The 20,990-nt window shown below is 35.3% G+C and overlaps 1 protein-coding gene across 1 annotated transcript; it reads right to left on the reverse strand.

The window, feature by feature from the left end:
• Positions 1-7,851: 7,851 nt before the first annotated feature.
• On the reverse strand, positions 7,852-8,499 carry LOC109152128 (cytochrome P450 82A4-like). The gene has a single exon (XM_019299702.1). It carries the CDS (start codon positions 8,497-8,499, stop codon positions 7,852-7,854), a length of 648 nt encoding a protein of 215 aa, XP_019155247.1.
• Between the last annotated feature and the right edge of the window lie 12,491 nt (positions 8,500-20,990).

Raw genomic sequence — 20,990 nt, forward strand, 5'->3', positions numbered from 1 at the left:
AATTTAAAAAAAAAAAAAAAACAAAAACACACACACACACACAACAACCCCAATACTATATCTACGTTTCGCATACACCCGAAACTAGTAAAACACAAACCAAAATGTACATGCCTGTATCACGAAACGCACATACCAAAACGCATAATTTTATGAAAAAAACCAGCACGCCATGGTGTACGAGCCCTGTTACAGTAAAGGCACACACCATTCCACACCCACGCACACACCGCCGTAAAATTCCAAAGAAAATTACTAAGAGAGAGAGATAGAAATATTGATTAAGGAGAGCTTAAATAACGCTACAAATCTTTATAAACATGGAAATAAATGAAATGGAAAGTAATAAATATAGTGCTTAAGGACAAATACACCCATGTTTCATCTAAAATCAGTATAACATGGGATCCAAGTGGTAATCAATCTGAATAGTCAAAAAATTAAAATCAACGATCAGGGAGTGTGCTCACGGGCTCAGCTGACTAGGGGGTGTGCACCGGATTCAATATATATATATATATATATATATATATATATATATACATATATATATATACATATATATATATATATATACATATATACATATATATATGTATATATATGTATATATATATATATATATATATATATATGTATATATATATATATATATATATATATATATATATATATATATATATATATATATATATATATATATATATATATATATATATATATATATATATATATATACAGGGTTGCATTCACATGCAAACGCCCTTAAAATACAAACATGTGGACATATATCGTGCACACATCTAAATGCGGGTGTGCACACACCCGTGGACGATAGTGCGCACACCCGTGGACGACAGTGCACACATTTAAATGTGGGTGTGCACACATCCTTAGTATGTATGTGTGAATCCACAGTATTTGGGTCAGTTTGCACATGTCCATGAACAACAGTGCACACATGCGGACACAACACACAAAATCAAAAAAATTAATCACAATCTTAAATATCCAAAATCCAACGATCCAGAAATGTCCACACGTTTATATTTTAAGCCCTGTTTGTACACGAATGTATATATATATATATATATATATATATATATATATATATATATATATATTTTAAATAATAAGAATTAAAATGGCAAAATTTATAAATATCCAAGGTTATCTTACATAACCTAAGAAAGGGAATGGAATCACATTCCCTTCAAAATTCTATGTGGAGGGATTGTTCCATTCCTTGGGAATGTTATATTCCCTCAGATAATATGAACCAAACATATGGATGTAAGCTCTGGAATGTTACATTACAGTAGTTATGTAATAGAATTAATTCCAGCAATGGCCCTCCGACTATAGCGATTTTCCAAAATTGGTCCTCGACTTTTAATTTGGACAAAAAAAGACACTTGACTTTCTAAACCGTTCCACCAAAGGTCCTTCCGTCCAGTAAGCGTTTGTTGGTCGCCAGTGTAGGGGGCAATTCTGTCTTTTCAGTATATTGCTTTCTTCTTCCTAGTATATCAGTACACTTGACGTTGCCTGGCTTATTTGACGCACAGAAGCACGAAGAACTCCACAGTGAAGAAAGCACGAAGAAGTCCACATAGAATTGGAGTGATCGGCCAGCCTTGAAGACCAATCGTGATCGCGATCTAGCCTCGTCTTTGGCAGTTCTGACGGCCGTCCAGGCTGGCGATGGCCTCTCTTAACCTCTCGGAGATGTCGTGGAGGCTCAGCGGAGTGATCGCCGAGACCGTATTGAAGATCGGTTGTGGGCTGCGAAGTCGGGGGTTCCGAGTCGTCCGTCGACTGTGGAGTCTTTTCCAGCGATGAAGGCTGTGCATGGACAATCGGAGGGTGGTAACGGAGAGGGGAGTGCATCGCGATCCTTCCCCCTAATCAATTTGACGATCGCCAACCTCCTGAAATTCTGGGGTCCGAGGAGTCATCAAGGGAATTCCGGCTGGTTGCGGAGTCTGACGTCGTTCGGGATGGTGAGGGGAGTCACTGTATGATTGAAACCAACCACCACGCCGGTCAAGGCTCGAGACGACGGTCATAGGAAAACACCGCCGGTGCGGCCCTGTTAGCGACTGCTGGGGATGACCTCGCCGCGGCCTTACGAATGACGAAGGGGGATGATCTGTGGGACTTGCTGCGAGTAGATTACTTCTCCGGCCAGGATGCACATCAACAGCCTTCGGCTGAGAATGATGGAGGCATGCCGATGGTGGCCGCTGCGGGTGGAACATTTGTGGGCTGGTCGGCGAGAGTCGTCGGTCTTAGAACTCGTAAGCGTAGCCGGAGGAAGAATAAAACCAAAAACGCCATTTATGGAGAAGTTCCACCTACGACCACTGGAGTTCAGATACCTTCGATCGTTGGTGGTGGTGGGGATGCGACATATGGAGCTGAGCCACTGCCTACTACACTCGTGGCTCAGAGTTCGCAGCTTGTGAGGAACTCTGCTCCAACAGTTGTAGAGACACAACATAATGAATATACAAATTTGCCCCTTAAACTGACGGCCAACAAACGCTTATTGGACGGAAGGACCTTTGGTGGAATGGTTTAGAAAGTCAAGTGTCTTTTTCGTCTAAATTAAAAGTCAATGACTAATTTTGGAAAATCGCTATAGTCGGAGGACCATCACTGAAATTAACTCTTATGTACATTATAACCTGCACCAAATTCCCCTAAAAGTATATTATTTGTATATTGAATGTACATTATACAAAATAATGTACTATCAGTACTCAAATAATGTACTTTCCATAAATATAATGCACAGTTTTAATATACTAAAAGCACATTATTTGTGTACTAAATGTACATTATTTGATAGTATAATTCACACAGCTGTGTGGACCAATAATGATTGTGGCCTGATGGTTGGTAAAATATAAACATGAAACACCATATATATGTGGCCTGTGGCCATTATGTAGCTTATAATTTTCGAACAAAACATTATAGTACGTATCGGGGTAATTAATATTATCTAAGGATTAGTACTGACCATGCATGCATATATGATTGGGTCACCCGCCCTCCGATTGAAGTGTTAGCTATTTTGGTTAGATATTTTGCTTTGATATGCGTAACAAGGTCCCCTTTTTTTTTTTTTTTAATTAAAAAAAAAAAAAAGAACTCTTATTATTAATTCTTTATCAAAGTAACATGATAAACTGATCATAACTTCTTCTTCTTTTTTTTTTTTAAAATTTTTTTTATCATAAATAGGAGAGGGGTACCTTCAGGCAGGGTCGGATTTTGGGTTGTGCAATAGTACAAGATCTCAATTTTTACCTAGCTAGTTGAGACAGTAAAACAAAATAAAATTACAATTAATTCTAAAAGACTCCATAGAGGATTGGTAGAAATGCGTTTCTATAGTGTTTCATCTTGGAGGTCATAGGTTTGAATTTTGGCTCCTTTAGCTTCGCGCACATCTTTTCCTTAAAAAAGAAAAAAAAAAAAAAAAAAAAAAACAACTTTTGCCTTTTTAAAAAAAAATTCTTTGCGCACAACAGTATTTTACCACTTTATTATTATTATTACTTTTTTACGCGCATTACGCGATTGGGATAATGCCCAATGTGTTTTTTTAAATAAGTACTTTAAAGTATATTAAGGCAAAATTATATTGGAATTGTTCATGCATAGATAATTGAATGTTGAATTTGGGATAGCGCCGATTGTACTGTGTAATCTTTTGCAATCTGCCCTGCAATTGAAAGTGTATATTTATAGTGGAAAATGCTACATGTATTCCCATTTTGTACTCCAACTTGTACTTTCACACATAAAACTTTGATGTAGACACTTGTATTGGGATCCACATGAAAAAATAACTTATCAGACTGCGCCACGGCAGAGAGTAAAATTTAGGGAATAAGATTAGAGAGTATATATAGATGTAGTAGAACTCATTTATAGTGGACTAAAGGTAAAAGTATATGTGAAAAGTCTTTTCAGGAGACACCTTGAAAATAATAATATACAAATAATGTTTTGGAGAGCTCAAAAGACACCTTGAAAATAAAATTCATAATTATTCATTTGTTTTCTATAGATATGAAAAGCCATATTTGTCTAGAAACTTCTATTCATGGGCGGGAATTAGAGCCAATTTTTTGTGGCAATTCGTGAACTAAAATTGGAACACTTTTAATAATAGTGAACGCAATGTGGCAAAAATAATTATGGTGGACTAAAATTGGAAAAACCCTTATAACAATAGGACCAAAAATGGAATTCACTCAATTAGATATTAGGGTTTTAATTAAAGAAGGGTAAATTGTGTCATTTTTGTAAATCAATAAAAATTGAAAATGAAAAAAAAAATGTTAAAAGCCTATACCTTATTTGAAACACTACTCGGATGAGCGTTTCAAAATAATCTATTATTTTAGGCAAAAATTTGTGTGAGACCGTCTCACATATCTTTGTCCGTGTGATAGGTTGGGTCAAGATGAAATATAATACTTATACTAGCAAATATAATACTAATTTAGGAATAAAATATTCATTACTTATATGAAAAAATGTAATTTTTTTGAGGAAAAATGTAAAAGTATTACATTTTTCATAAAAAATATTACATTTGCTTAAATGTAGCATTACTTACAAGGAAAAGTATAATAAATTTGAAAAAAAAATGTAATGTTTTTATATCAATAACAAATATTTTATTCTTGATTTAACATTACATTTGCTAGTATAAATATTACATTTACATACTGGCCCGACCCGACCCGTCTCATCATGAATAAATTAAAGATTCGTGAGACGATTTACACAAGGATGACCTTACTTTTATAGTGTGATTTTTATGTTTAACATACAAGCTATTTTAATTAACTATTTGCTTTCTTGACTTAACATCTATTACAACACAACATAAAAGCTAAGATACGAATCATAGATGCAATAAAATTAAATTAAAATAGTAGGATAGATTAAATTTAAAAATGTCACCAAAGTAACTTTTATGTTAAAACTATTCTTGATATTTCAAATTATAGGTAATTCTAGTGAAGGTCATTTGTCTTTGGTGACAATTCTAAATTTAGTTTCAGACTATTGTTTTTGTCATTTAACATTTTAGACTATTATTTTTTCGACACTTTTAATCCTTATGACTTTTCCTATTTTTAGTAAGGATATTTTTGTCTTTTCATATTTTTCTTTTGTTATTTTTCTAGTTTCAACCGGTTTAATTGGTTTAGGACTTTAGGTAACGAGTTTTTAGTAAAGGCCTAAATCAATTAAACTGGTTGAGACCGGAAAAATAACAAAAGAAAAATATGAAGATACAAAAATGTCATTACTAAAAATAAGAAAAGTCATGAGAATGACTAAAAGTGTCTAAAAAAATAATTCTGGGATATTAAATGACAAAAATGATAGTATAGGACTAAATTTGAAATTGCCACCAAAGACAATAGATTTCTTGTGGAATTAACTCTTCAATTTATATATCTTGTAAGAGTTTGATTATTATATACTCTGTAGTTAATAATAAATAGCATATGATGGAAATCTTGATAATTTATTTTGTTAATATTATAGTACTGGATTATATTTCGATTAATATTTATCATAGTAACAACCTAAAAAACTCAAAAAAAAAAAAAAATTCAATCAATTTTGTTTTTTTTTTTCTTCATATATTGTTGGTTTTTTTTTTTTTTTTTTTTTTTTTTTTTTTTTTTTTTTTATTACAAACGAAGGGGGATACCCATACAATCTATGCCTACACCAAGGCCCGAAACATAAACCTCCCACATAAGGGAGCAATCCAATACCAGTGGACCACAAGCCACTTGGTTTCATATATTGTTGTTAGTATGTAGAAGATCTATTTTTCTCTCATATTTCACATTCAAAACTCTCTTTTTCATTTTATGTAATAACATCTATGATTACATGTTAGGACCAGTGGACCATAATGATTAGATTAACGTAACACTAACAATTATGTTAATTCCATCATACCATATGGTAATGAACATAATTGGAATGATGTCCACAATATTATTCATATAGCCGCACATATGCACGATATGATCACACACCAATACAGCAATATATACATTAATGTTTGCAAGATATACAACTGTACGGAGCTCATAGGTCCTATGATTATATCTGACTCCATCTTCTATCTAGATTCATGGTGTGAGAGTGACAATGGAACACGTTTATACATTATCAGACAAAAGGAATAAATAGGGAACAATCCATAGAAGAAGAAAAATAATTACACAAAGCCAAAATACTAGGCAAAAGACTAACTAACACTGTTTATACCACGCCGCGTAGGCTGGGCTTAAGGTTTTTCGTGCTGGATCGGCATATTGTGTTGGAGCAGATGTGGTCCCAATAACGTAGCCCATGAGGTCTAGTCCCGTGAGCATAGACTCCACTTGCTTTCTCCAAATGGGAAAATTAGAGGTTGTGAGTTTGATTGGTAGGTGAGATGGGGCATAGATTTGAATAACGCTTGTTTGAGTTGTGGCAGCTATGAGAGAGCGAGGAAGGAAAAAAAAGTCTTGCTAGAGTAATGACTATGATACCATGTGAGAGTGACAATGGAACACGTTTATTCATCATCAGACAAAGGAAATAAATAAGGAACAATTCACAGAAGAAGGAAACTAGTTACACAAAGTCAAAAGACTAACTTAGGTAAAAGACTAACTAACACTAACTAGGTTTCAACACATGGTCAACGCCCTCCTTCTTCTTTATTAAGTTGCCCCAAATTAACTTCATTCTAATTTAAAGGACAACAATTTGTGCTTACATCAAGGAAAGAACATATATGTGATTCCACAGTTAAGCAACCTAACCGTAGAGATGTAAAGGCAAACATGGAGTAAGGAGAGTACAGAGTGGAGTTGCCTTGACATTTGTTAGCCCCCCTGTCTATGTCATGTCGATTAGCTCATTCGAAATTCTTTTTAAATCAAAGCCATGAATAAGATTAGCCAAGACCAACTCTACTAATTGTAGTCCAAGAGAAAATCCAGGGCACATTCTCCTCCCACTGCCAAATGAAATTAGTTCAAAATGATTGTCCCTTAAATCAATCTCTTTGTGCTCACCCAAGAATCTCTCAGGCCTAAACACATCAGGATCGGACCAGAAATTCGGATCTCGTACGTTGAACCTTGAAGACATTCACCACTACACGTGTACCATTTGGGATGTGATAGTCATTGACAGTGCAATTGTCTATTGACTCGTGTGGTAGTAAAAGAGGACCTGAAGTATATAAACCTAATGTTTCTTTGATCACTGCTTGAAGATAAGTCAATTTACTTAAGTCAGAATGATTGAGGCGCCTTTCCCTCCCAACATGGATGTTTAGTTCATCTTCGATCTTCTCTAGCACACAATAATTGTTTAATACTAAAAAAAGAGCCCAGATTAATGTTACTGTAGTTGTATCGGTGCCTGCTGACAACACAGACTGCCATGTAAAATAATAAAAAAGAAAGAACAGATCAGAGGATTTATGTAATTATTTGGGTTTGAGAAAACATGAGATGAAACCAAATTTAAAGAACAAAAGAGTGACATGCATACCATGCAAGTGGCTTTAACAACTGTGTCAGCATCAAAATCATTATTGTGATCCCCATCTTCTTTGCCATGAAAACTGGACAGCAATCCATCCATGAAATCTCCTTCCTCTTCTTCTTGAGATTTCGTATTTCTTTTCTTTTTATGTTCTGGTAGCCAACCTTCCATTATGGTGTCCATATCTTTGGCTGTCTCCTTCATGGCTTTCTCACGTCCTCCTATGTCCAACCATCTTAGCCATGGCAGGTATCACCCAACAGACGTACCCAGCAGATCGAAGAATCTCCTAACCGTCACCACTGTCCGTTTCCTTTCTTCCTCGTACTGCTTCCCGAAAAGGATCTGCATCATGATGTCCATGACTAGTTTCCCGAACAACTCCTTCATCTCCAGCTTTACATCCTCGGATTCTTCATTGTTGTCCCTCAGCCAGCTTCGGTAGATGTCTTGGGTAAACGATGTTACTCCCAATTCCCAAACCCGCCTGAGCATCTGGACGACGGTTGGACAGTAGGTTGAGCACGACAGCCTTGCGGGCATCGCGCCAGTTCTGATCTCCGAAGCTAAGGTCTTGGGCCGGCCAGCGAGCGCTCTATCGTTGGTGGTAAAGCACTCTTTGGCGATTCGTGAGTCGCTGATCACTAGGACTTGATGCGCACCGAGCCTTAACCGGAATATAGGGCTGTATTTGTCCACCATGTCGGCTAAGATCTTGAAGGTGGCTCGAGGAGCGCAGAGGAGGTGGAGATGTCCGATTATAGGCCACGCTCCGTCTGCTTCGGGTACTTTTTGGCTCGATCCTTTGTGAAATATTAAGATGTTGTAGATAAAAGTGATGAGTAGTAGAGAAGTGGTAGCCAAAGATGCTACAATGGCTGCGAGCAGAGTGAAATCCATGGTTTGAAGTTTGAAACGTGAGCTCACCTAGATATTTTCAGTTGCCCAGGTTGTAGATTGCATGCGATTATATAGAGTTGTTATACCATGGACCAGGGTCCTTGGTCCTAGACGACCTATAAATGGTATAATTTTTAGTATTGAAATGGTGAATTTTTAAAATATAAATTGTGTTTCTAAGCCAAAACATATAAAAACTGTGGAAATTTGTAAATATAATATAGAGTCATCAAATCCGATTATTCTGTGAGCCTGGATCCATCTTGCAAGATGGACTAGAGTAAAAAGATACACAATTTAGGTTTGCCAAACAGAGCCAACAGCTCTTCAGTTTTCAGCTCCGAGCTTATAGCTTTTCAGCTTTCAGCTCCTAGCTTATAGCTTTTCAGCTAGGTTTGCCAAACAGAGCCTACATATTAAATGTTCACAACTTATCGGGAATTTATATCGTGGACCAAGGTCCACATAGCATTGTGGACTCTGGATGAAAACGACATCATTTGATGTTTAAGCTTTAACAGACTTCGTAACTTCCCTTTTCTCATATTTGTCCTTATGATTTTAAAGAAATAACATCATTTACCCTTCCAAATTAAAATCATTTTCTATTTTCCTTTATCAACTTCCACCACAATTATTATTATTATTATTATTATTATTATTATTATTATTATTATTATTATTATTATTATTATATTATTATTATTATTATTATTATTATTATTATTATTATTATTATTATTATTATTATTATTAGATGAAGGAGATTCGAAACAATATTGCTACTTCATTAGGTGGTGCTAGATCATGATTATGTTAATAATTTTTTTTTTCAAAATGTTAATTTTTTTGAAGACAAAATGTTAAATTTTAATAGGTAAACAAATTAATTTAAATTTTATGAAGATGTCCTTTTTTTTTTTTTTTCTTTTTACATTTATCAGCTTATCAAAAAGTTAATTTTACCAAACACTTTCAAGCATATAACAGTTAGCTTAATAGCTCTTCAGTTTTTAGCTCCTAACTTATATCTTCTTTTACCTCCTTTTAAGCTTTCAACAACTTTTTTAGCTAGGTTACCAAACATAGCCAATATATATATATATATATATATATATATATATATATATATATATATATATATATATATATATACACCTTGTGTGTTCTTACTTCGTAGTATACAAATTAAAAATTTTTAAAAGATAAATTGTAAACATTTAGTATGTAAATTGTGTTGGAAAAATAGCATTAAAATGACATTTTGAGTGATCATTTTGTGGTACAAATATATGTGGGGTCCACTTCCGATTTGGGGCGGGTCAATGTGGATTCGGGTTCTTCGTAGTGAGACGAAGAATTTGATATAATGTACGCTCAAAATGGGTAATAGGTGAATGAGAAATTGATTCTCAAAGTGAACCTATTTGAGAGAAGTCAAAAACTTAAGTTTAGATGCTAATTAAAATTAGCATTCTAATAACTTTCGTTGCACTGCACGAAAGTTGGTGTTGTGAGCTTAAGTGGATTAAGCTTTGAAAGCTTAATTATAAAGTTTTGGAATTGGGATGCACCTTTCGTGGCTTAATGATGCATGGACGAATGTTATGTGATAAACATTATTTTTAGTGTTATTTTTAATGATCTTTTTATAGTTAATTTGTAATAATTGATTAATTTATATCTATTTTTATTTATTATTGTTATAAGTAGTTTTTATTAATATTGTTAATTTTTAGGGTTATTTTTGTTATTAAATTAATTATGTTATTAAAATTAGTTAGTCCAATTAGTCTAATAATTTCTTAACCCAATTTATTATTATTATTATTATTATTATTATTATTATTATTATTATTATTATTATTATTATTATTATTATTATTTGTAGTTTTAGTTAATAAAATATTGCCAGCCCATCATCTAAAACCAAGTCTAAGAGCCCATTTTCATCCCCTCTTTGCTGATCGCAAGAACTAACTAAAGAAAGAGACCAGCGGCGAGGGCGCAGGAAGAGGATCGTGAACCAAATTCTCCGGACGACGTGGATGGAGGAGCTTCGGTCTGGAGAACGTTCGGATGATTAGCTAAAGTTTGAACAGGCAAGAGAAGCTTCATTGGTGTCCAGTCGTCTGCAGCTACCGGAATCGCGGAGAGACGGTTGAAGATGGGTGTATAAAAGGGAGGCCAATGTTGCTGTTCAAGATCATCAGATACACACCGGATAATTTCCCGTGGCGGTGAACAGAGTCTCCATTGGCAGTAGAAATTCCGGTCGGTACGGCAGGGTCGGCATTCGGCGGCGATCTCTGTTCTCAGTAGCTCCTTTCGTCATCTCCAATTCAATTTTGCACGACAGCGTTAACTTCATTTTGGCAGTAGCAATTTAATTCGGCATCAGCTCATTCCCTGGTCTCTCTGGTTTTCTTTTTCCTTCTTATTTTACTATATTTGTGTTCACCACACTTGTTCTTATTTTATTGTTTTACTATTTTAAATCTTTAATATTCTTTATGCAAGTTTTTAGTGTGTTGAATGATAATGGTTTGCTAAATCTCTTTTCTATGATATTTTACCATGAGCAGTGCGTATTAGTTATTTTGCCAATTAATTATGGTTTATCTTACGATTCGTATTGACATTATTTAAGTTGAATTTGATCAATTTAGCTTGAGTTAATCTAGTCTTTATTCTCTAGTTGTTTCGTTTCGTGGTTAATTTATTATTTTTCATGTCTTTATTCTTGCTTGCGTTTTCATTTAGTTTAATCCATATTAATTGTCGTTTAGTTTAATCTATTTGTTATTCTGCTTTCTGGTTTAATTTTATTGCTTAACTACCTGAGTTTTATTGATCGTTATCTTTGGCATTTGTCTAGCACTTTATGTTATCAAGTCAATTATTTCTTAAATTTAAGTAATTATAATTAAATTGCATCGTACAATTCCCTGTGGGATCGACCCTTGCTAAAAGTACGCTAAAACTACAATTGACTCGTGCACTTGCGAGGATTAATTAAAATTGTCCATCATTATGCAAGGACGAAAGTTTGCATGGACGAAAGTTATGCATTGACGAAAGTTGCTAAATGTAATTAAGCATTGAAAGCTTAATTAGTGAATTAAGTTTTGAGCTCCTTTCGTGTGAGCTCTTTTCGTGCAGCACGAGTTGGTGCTTTATGCATTGATTCGTGCTGCACCGTTTCGGTGCTTACAGATCACTCGGGTATGGTTTTCGGTCCCAATTCGTTAACCTTTTGGGTTTGTACGGACTTCTCGGTCACTCAGATATTTTTTGAAACGGGTCGGTACGAATTAATCGGATATTAAGTTCGTGACCGTTGATATTATTTCGATAATAAGTACGACCGTTTCAAACGTATAATTCAATTTTTAAATTGAATTTATGTTGTTTAATGTGCCATGATGATGTTATTTAGTACTAATCTCCTATATAAACATGTTGTGGGAGCAATTTTTTTAAGAAAAAGTGAGAGTGAGATTCGTGAGAAACAACACAAGAACACACACAAAGAAATTCTACTTTTCTTCTCAAAACTCTGCTCCTACTCCATTCTTGAAGCTGTGTTTTGCCCGTGCTCTTGTTCGACGGGTTCGTTCGTTTGGGTGCTCAAACGTCGAACCGTTGTACGTTTTATCCTGGGAAGCCTAGGCCACAACGCTCCTAGCACTTTTGGGAGGTGGCAAATATGGTTTTAAGGAAAGAAAGGCATCTCGCCTAACTCGTACATTTCTTTCTTCTTCTCCCCCTTTCTTGTTGTTGGATTATGCTTTTAAGCAAAAATCCGTTCTCCCTCTTTTGATATATTCGTTCGATTGGACTTATAATTTGAGGATTATTAGTTTCAATTTTGGTTGATATATATTGGTCTTTTCCGTAGATATACATGTATATATAACCGTTGGTTGCGTTATATATATATTTCGGATAAATATCCAATAATATTTTATATACTTGTGTGTGTATATATAAATATTATTTTTGAGATACTAAATCGATTTTGGTTCATTATCACCAACAAATTGTGAATATTTGAACCCCTTGTGAGTTCGTACTTCGTAGTATACAAATTAAAAATTTTTAAAATATAAATTGTAAACGTTTAGTATGTAAATTGTGAATATTTGAACCTGGGTCTACTGAATAATTTGCGAATTGTATACAAGAAAAAATAAGAAAATTGGAAGTAGTTATCGGAAGCAACATCGGACTTGGTAATAATGGAAAATTTACAAGGGTTTGCCGTCAGAATTAGAAACAACAGCATACAAACGACATAGTGTAGTGGTGGGAGGATTTTCTCTTCGACAAGGAACTCAAAGATGAAGGAACCACGTGAATGAACCAAGGACAAGTCGGTGGCAAGGACAAGATTTCTTACACGACTGAATCTAAAGATTCAATGCGGGATTAGTTTAAGGTTCCGTTTAGAAAGTAGGAAAATGACTTGTGAAAAATAAGTTATTTTTCAAAAAATATTTTTCTTTCCGATGTTTGATTACACAATAGAAAGTTGCCTTTGTATGTTTGATTCATTTTCAAAAAAATGAGCACGAAAATGAAAAGAATTGAATATTTCAAAAATTTTATTATTTGATACTTTTGATAAAATCCTTCTATGAATAACACTCTTTTGATATATATATATATATATATATATATATATATATATATATATATATATATATATATATATATATATATATATATATATATATATATATATGGTCAGGTTCCTGTGAGAACAGGTCTTCCCGTGCGGTCAGTGCGGCATACACCATTAAGTATGCATAAATGCATCATTATGTGTATAGTGTATTTTTTTTTTCTTGTGGTACTTTTTTTGGCATTTCATTCTGATGTATTCTCAAACACTGTATGGTGCACTTATGCATACCTAATGGTGTATGCCGCACGGGAAGACCTGTTTTCACAGGAACCAATATATATATATATATATATATATATATATATATATATATATATATATATAAACTACACAGTTTTAAATAGCACATTAAATACAGAAAGGAATTTTTGGCTCACTTCAATACTTTTCACATAGTTTCACATAGTTATTTTATGCTTGAGACCTCTGAAATTAATAATATTATTATAATTTCTTTTCCAATAATTAAACAATAGAATCAATTGTCCCAGTAATTTTTTTATCATAAAATTTAAATTCCATTCACCCTTAAATATTTTTGTGAACCAAATCGATCCTAATTTCTGCAACTCCGCAAGTAAACTTAAAAATTTATTTTATAATTATTTCAGACAAGCTTCTAGAACATTAATGAGGTGAGCTGTCGTTAAAGTGGTCACTGGCCCCATTATATTTTTAAGGAAATTCTATTCACACCACCTCTTTTACTATTTGCACCACTTATTTAATATGTCAAACCTATTAAATAGGTGGTGCTCATTAAAAATTGCTATTTGCACCACCATCATTTAATGTGATCAAAGACTAATATTTATTTTATATAATCAAATTATTAATTAAAAAAAAAAAAAACTAAACATCACCTTGTCCGGTGAGAAAGCAACACTGTCTTCTCACCGGAGAAGACAACTGGGCTGCCTTCTCTGGTGAGAAGGCAGCCCAATGGGTCGCCTTCTCACCGGAGAAGGCGACCCAGGTAGATTTCTACCTGGGTTGCCTTCTCCGGTGAGAAGGCAGTCCCTTGCCTTCTCACCGGAGAAGGTGACCATTTTTTTTTTTTAATTTTTAAAAAATCAAATTTTAAATTAATTTATTATTTCTTAAATTTAATAAATACAGTTTGACTGGGTGGTACAAATAACATTTTGACTACCCATTAGACTATATGCACCACCTATGTATTTATTATAAATTATCACCTTTTTATATTTACAATGTACTTTATACCCTATTTTAGTTAAAGGATGGTGCAAATAGCAACACCCTATTTTTTAACCGAAAATGGTTTGTAATACTCATGAAGTAATAAGGCCTATTCGTGGTTAATAATATTTTAAGAAAGGTTGGTCAGTTGGTTCAGTCAAACAGTAAATAAATAGAATGGAACTGTACTAGAAAAAATAAATAATGATTGGTTATTCAATTTATCAAACTTTATTTATTTTAATTGTTTATAAAGAGTAAATTATGACGCTAATTAAAGACAACAATAAGATTTCCTTGTATGTATATTGTAAGTGTAAAATTATTTACAAATTAAATTTATTGGCTATTTTATTTAGTAATAGTTTTAAATAGTTTTTAATTAAGCAATTAATTAGAGATGGTAGAATTTATTTTATTTTGAACCATGTGATATCTAAGTATGTGGATGGAATGCATTGATGAATGAAGAAGTCAGCAACGCATGAAGTTGTCAAAGAAAGCAAAAGATGTGGTTGTGAATTATTCGAACAAATGAAGGCTATGATTAAGGATCACTAATGAGGTTTATCGTCTAGTATTTAAGGAAGCTGTTCGAAAGAAGAAGATTGCCAACTTTGAGATTAATATTCACGAGCGCATATCTGATTTACAAAGCTTTCCATTTTAATGTGGTTTATTATTTAATTCTTAAGAATATTCAATCTGTACTACTTGATCAGTACGTGGTACTGCTGAAGCATCTTGTGAAGATTGTTCGGGTATTCGTGTGTCAATCCTGGATAGGTGTTAGAAAGAGTGGTAGTGGTAAAGGCTGGAGGCCATCTGTATTTACCTCTTGTAATACTTCTTTTGGTGAACATCTATAGTGGATTGGGCAGACGTGGGTTGCCCCGCAGACGTAGGAGAAGGAGCTCCGAACTGCGTAACAATTCTTTTGTGTTTTTACATTCTTTTATGCTTTCAGCTTTCATTATTTACATTTGCTTAAACAAGTTTAATTAATGAACGTAACTAGTGCATAATTTAATTAACAAGTAAAAATACATTGCTTTTTGTTTTTCAAGTTTCACGGTGCAATTTCAATTGATATCAGAGCAGGTAGACTTAATTTATTAGTCTTTCGATCTGGCGATTCTGTGCCACTTGAATTCATATCTTCAGCGGCTTCTATTATTTATCTGTTTGTTGCTTATTTGTTTGATCTCACGGGGTGTTAAGTGTTACAGAATGGATCGGACAAAAGTTCTTCCCCAACTGACTGGTGACAACTATGCCTATTGGAAGGCTCGCACACGTACACATCTAAAAGCTCAAGGTGATTCAGTGTGGCGGTCTGTGGTAACAGGCTGGACTCACCCAACCAAAGCCAGCTCCAACACCGATGGAACACAAGTTATTAAACCTGAGACTGAGTGGACTCAGACCGAGATAACCAGTGCTGGAAACAATGATAAGGCATTAGATACAATTTACTCTCTTATGCATGAAAGTCAGTTTTCAATTGTTGCAGGTATTGCTTCAGCTAAGGGGGCCTGGGAAGCTCTAGAGTTAACTTACTAATGAACCACCTCTGTGAAACAATCAAAGTTGCAGCTGGTCCAGTCTGATTTCGAAGAGCTTCGAATGAATGAGGATGAAAGTATCATCAACTTTCAGTCACGTGTACAAGAACTTGCAAATCGTGCAATGGTCCTTGGTGAACCATTCTCACAAGCAAAACTTGTAAAGAAAATATTGAGATCCTTACCTCCCAGGTTTAGAATGAAAGTCACAGCGATCCAAGAACATGATGGTTAGGAGAACAAAACGGTTGCTCAATTAATGGGCAATCTAAGAACCTATGAAATGAAAATATTAACTGATCACACGAAAAAACAAAAAAATGTAGCTTTTGCCGCTGAAGAAAATAATGTTATATCTGATGCTGACGAATTAGGTGATGATATAGTTGCCTTTTTGACTAAACAATTTTCCAAAATTCTGAAACAGGTATCCAAGAATTCACGCAACAGAAATGCACAAAGAGGAGCAACGGTGTCCAAAACTGGTCCCAGGACGAGTTCATCAACCTTCAAACAATTTGTCCCTCATCCAGGACAGTTCAAAGAAAAACGAACGAATAAAGGAATCAAGTGCTATTAATGTGAAGGCTTTGGACATGTTCAAGCAGAATGTGCTACCTATCTTAGGCGCAAAAAGTCCATGTCAGCCATTACCTGGAGTGACAATGAGCCCGAAGTGGAGACAATTGGATCAGATATCGAAGAAATCTCGGGTAACTTTGTCGTGTTTACTACACGTGTTGCTGGTTGTTCTGAATCTATTGAAGGAGCTGATTCAGAAGGTGGTGAGTATGTCTCCGCGAAAGATCTAGAATTAAATACATTATCTTTTGAAGTTGAGTATAATAAGTTGTATCCCAAATGGGAATCCCTACGAAAAGCAAACCGTAGACTAGCGAGTGAGATAGAAATTGTAACAAATGCTAGCCAAGTCTATCAAAATCAGATAACTGATAGGAATGTACTGCTTAAAGAAGCAGCTGACCGAGAAGAAAATCTACAAAATGAAGTACAAACTAAAATTGTACTACTTGAAGCAGCAGTTGACCGAGAAGGGAAATTACAACAAGAAGTACATGCCTTGAAGCAGGAGCTAAGCACCTACAAACGACAAATCCAAATGATGGATACCACCTAACACTTGACAAAATTCTTGACTCGGGAAGAAAAACTTCGACGAAATTCGGTTTAGGGTTCATTGGGAGCAACTCAAAAGACAAAACAATTTTTGTCAAGGCATCTGGACCTGATCCACAGGATATCCCTGAATCCATCACAATGAATCGTACTCATGGTATAGTAAGATCAAATAGAATACATTATAAAGTCGATAACCCCGTATGTCATTATTGCAGGTTACGAGGGCATACCAGACCTGAATGTTACTACTTCTACAAGGATCAAAGAATTGAAAAGTTCAGGCACAAGAACATTCAACCCTTTACTAAACAAATTTTGGTTAAAAAGACTGACTACGTTGCATTTGTTTCTTTTCACTCTAAAAGTGCAGGAAGAGAAGAGAAATGGTACTTTGACAGCGGTTGTTCCCGTCATATGACAGGAAATTCAAAATTTCTAAGCAATGTAAATGCCAACAAAGGTGAAGTCACTTTTGGCGACGGCATTAAAGGTCAAGTTACTGGCGTAGGTACACTAAATGTTGCTGGTTTGCCAAAGCTGGACAAAGTATTACTTGTCACTGGCCTACATGCAAACCTTATCAGCATAAGTCAACTATGCGACCAAAACTGGAATGTGTGTTTCACCAAAAACAACTGCAGTGTTATGGACAAAACTAATCAATGCGTTATGGAAGGTAAAAGGTCAACTGATAACTGCTATATTCTAACAAATAATTTACTTTGTTGCAGGTCCCGCATAGATGAAGCCGATCTATGGCATCAAAAACTAGGCCATTTGAGTTATAGACTACTTGATAAACTTTTAAAAATAGAAGGTGTTCGGGGCTTACCCAAGATGAAAGTCGAGTCAACTATCTGTGGTGCCTGTCAAGCCGGGAAACAGACCAGATCATCTCATCGAGCTCAACATACCATAAACACCAGTCGGTGCTTAGGATTGATTCACATGGATCTCGTCGGTCCAACTCAAACAGAAACTTTTGGAGGTAAGAAATACATACTAGTATGTGTCGATGACTTTTCACGTTTTTCGTGGGTAATGTTTCTCAGGGAAAAATCCGAAGCACCTGAAGCATTTAAAACTCTAGGGCTAAAACTCCAAAAGGAAAGAAATGAATCCATCATTCGAATCCGAAGTGATCACGGCAGAGAATTCGAAAACAAGCTGTTAGATGAATTCTGTAACCAATCAGGAATCACTCATGAGTATTCAGCCTCAAAAACTCCACAACAAAATGGAGTTGTGGAACGAAAAAATCGCACCATTCAGGAAATGGGAAGGGTTTTACTCAACGCCAAAGGATTACCTCAAAAGTTCTGGGCTGAAGCGGTCAACACCGCATGTCACATCATCAACCGCGTCTATCTTCGTCCAGGCACAACACAAAAACCTTACGAATTATGGAAAGGTAAAAAGCCTAATATTACATATTTTCATATTTTTGGTTCACGTTGTTTTATTTTGAAGGATAGGAATCCTATTTCTAAATTTGAGCCAAAAAGCGACGAAGGAATCTTTCTCGGTTATTCCACCAGAGCCTACCGAGTATATAATAAAGTAACCAAAACTATCATGGAGTCTACCAATGTCGTAATCGATGATCAACCCAGTGAAATTGTTGAAGTCACTCAACCTGACTCAGTACAAGAATCAGACGAAAACCATCCGAAAACCCCCGAAGATAACAACCCGAAAACTCCTGAAGCTAGTACTCCAGACTCAGACCCCGAGCCATCTACCTCATCACATCAACCTGAACCTGAAAATGAGTCTGAATCAGATCATGATCAAGACGATATTGACGTTCCAACTCGTATCTAGAAAAATCATCCGATTCAAAACGTGATTGGAGATCCCAGTTCAGGTGTGAAAACTAGAGGTAAACCGAAACAAGACTATCTTGAACTAGCCAGATATTCTTGTTACACTTCACAGATTGAACCGAAGAATATCAAAGAAGCCTTAATCGATGAACACTGGATCAAGGCTATGCAAGAATAATTGGGGCAATTCGAAAGAAATAAGGTATGGACCCTAATCCCTAAACCATCTAACGTAAATGTTGTAGGTACCAAGTGGATTTTTCGTAACAAAACTGATGCAGTCGGCAACATTGCCCGAAATAAAGCACGGTTAGTAGCCCAAGGGTATTCTCAAATCGAAGGGAATCGACTACGACGAAACTTTTGCTCCCGTAGCTCGTCTAGAATCAATCCGTCTTCTTCTCTCTATTGCCTGTGCTCTGAAAATCAAGCTGTTTTAGATGTACGTCAAAACAGCCTTTTTAAATGGCTATCTTACAGAAGATATATATGTCGCACAACCAAAAGGGTTTGAAGACCCACATCATCCAGACTATGTATACAAGCTACAAAAAGCCTTATACGGGTTAAAACAGGCCCCGAGAGCCTGGTATGAAAGACTTGCTCAATATTTGCTTCGGAACAATTACAAACGAGGGGGATCTGACAAAACCCTATTTATAAAACGATCAGGTAAACACATAACTATTGCACAAGTTTATGTTGACGATATCGTTTTTGGATCCACGCAAATAAGTGAAACAGACCGACTGGTCAAGGTCATGCAACAAGAGTTTGAAATGAGCATGATTGGTGAGCTGACATACTTCCTCGGATTACAAGTCAATCAGTCAAAAGAAGGGATTTTTATCTCCCAAACAAAATATGCATAAAATATTGTAACTAAATTTGGGCTTGAATCGGCCAAAGATGCCCGAACCCCTATCTCGACAACAACCAAATTATCTAAAGACAACAATGGAATTTCTGTTGACTCCACCTTGTACAGGAGCATGATCGGCAGCTTACTGTACCTAACTGCTAGTAGACCAGACATCATGGTAAGTGTTGGGATGTGTGCACGTTATCAAGCTGATCCAAAAGAATCACACTTGAAGGCCATAAAACGTATTATCAAATATGTTAAAGGTACGCTTAACTATGATATATGGTATTCCACTGACACAAATTTAAGTCTTACAGGTTTTAGTGATGCTGACTGGACCGGGAATGCCGATGACAGAAAAAGCACGTCCAGTGGATGTTTTTTTATCGGAAAAAATCTAGTTGCCTGGCTGAGTAAAAAGCAGAATTCAATATCGCTCAGCACTGCAGAAGCTGAGTACATAGCTGCAGGTAGTTGTTGTACTCAACTACTCTGGATGCGTCGGATGCTCTTCGACTACGGTTTTAATCAGAAAAATATGACCCTCTTCTGTGACAACACCAGTGCAATCAACATATCAAAAAACCCTGTCCAACATTCCCGAACGAAGCACATAGACATTCGTCATCATTTCATTCGTGAACTAGTCGAAGAAAAAGAAATAACATTAGACTATATTTCTACTGACAAAAATCTTGCAGATTTATTCACAAAACCATTAGACAAATCCAGGTTTGAACTACTTCGATCAGCTCTTGGAGTTTGCAATCTTACTGTCTAATTTCCTCGCGCAGGTAAATTTTTTTTATTTTTTTCATTTAAATTTTTTTAACAGTTAAATTTTTTTTTCTACGTGAGTGTTAATGCAGGGATAACAGGGTGGTTCGGTCATTATTTCAAATCCTTAGGTGTTCGGATTTTTTTTTCCTTATAATCCCATCTTATTTCTTTTTTGTGTGTTACATATAGAAGACTAATTCAAGACAAACATTTGTTCTCTCTCCTACTCCTACTCAATAGCCTACATAATCACCTAAGCCTTCTAGCCATCCTATCACTACACGGATTTTTAGAAGCCATCCCCTCACAATTAATTTTTTTTGTCTCTTCCCTTGCCTCCACTAAGCCTAAGCCGAGACCATCATCTTCCCCATCTCTTTCAATCCATCCGTTTCCACCATTGTTGCTCCTTGAAAACTTCC

The sequence above is a fragment of the Ipomoea nil genome, unplaced genomic scaffold (genome assembly GCF_001879475.1).
Source record: "Ipomoea nil cultivar Tokyo-kokei standard unplaced genomic scaffold, Asagao_1.1 scaffold2387, whole genome shotgun sequence".
Lineage (NCBI taxonomy): Eukaryota > Viridiplantae > Streptophyta > Magnoliopsida > Solanales > Convolvulaceae > Ipomoea > Ipomoea nil.

Excerpts from the sequence above, each read along its gene's own strand:
- LOC109152128 (XM_019299702.1), bottom strand. The coding sequence starts at position 8,499 with ATGGATTTCACTCTGCTCGCAGCCATTGTAGCATCTTTGGCTACCACT.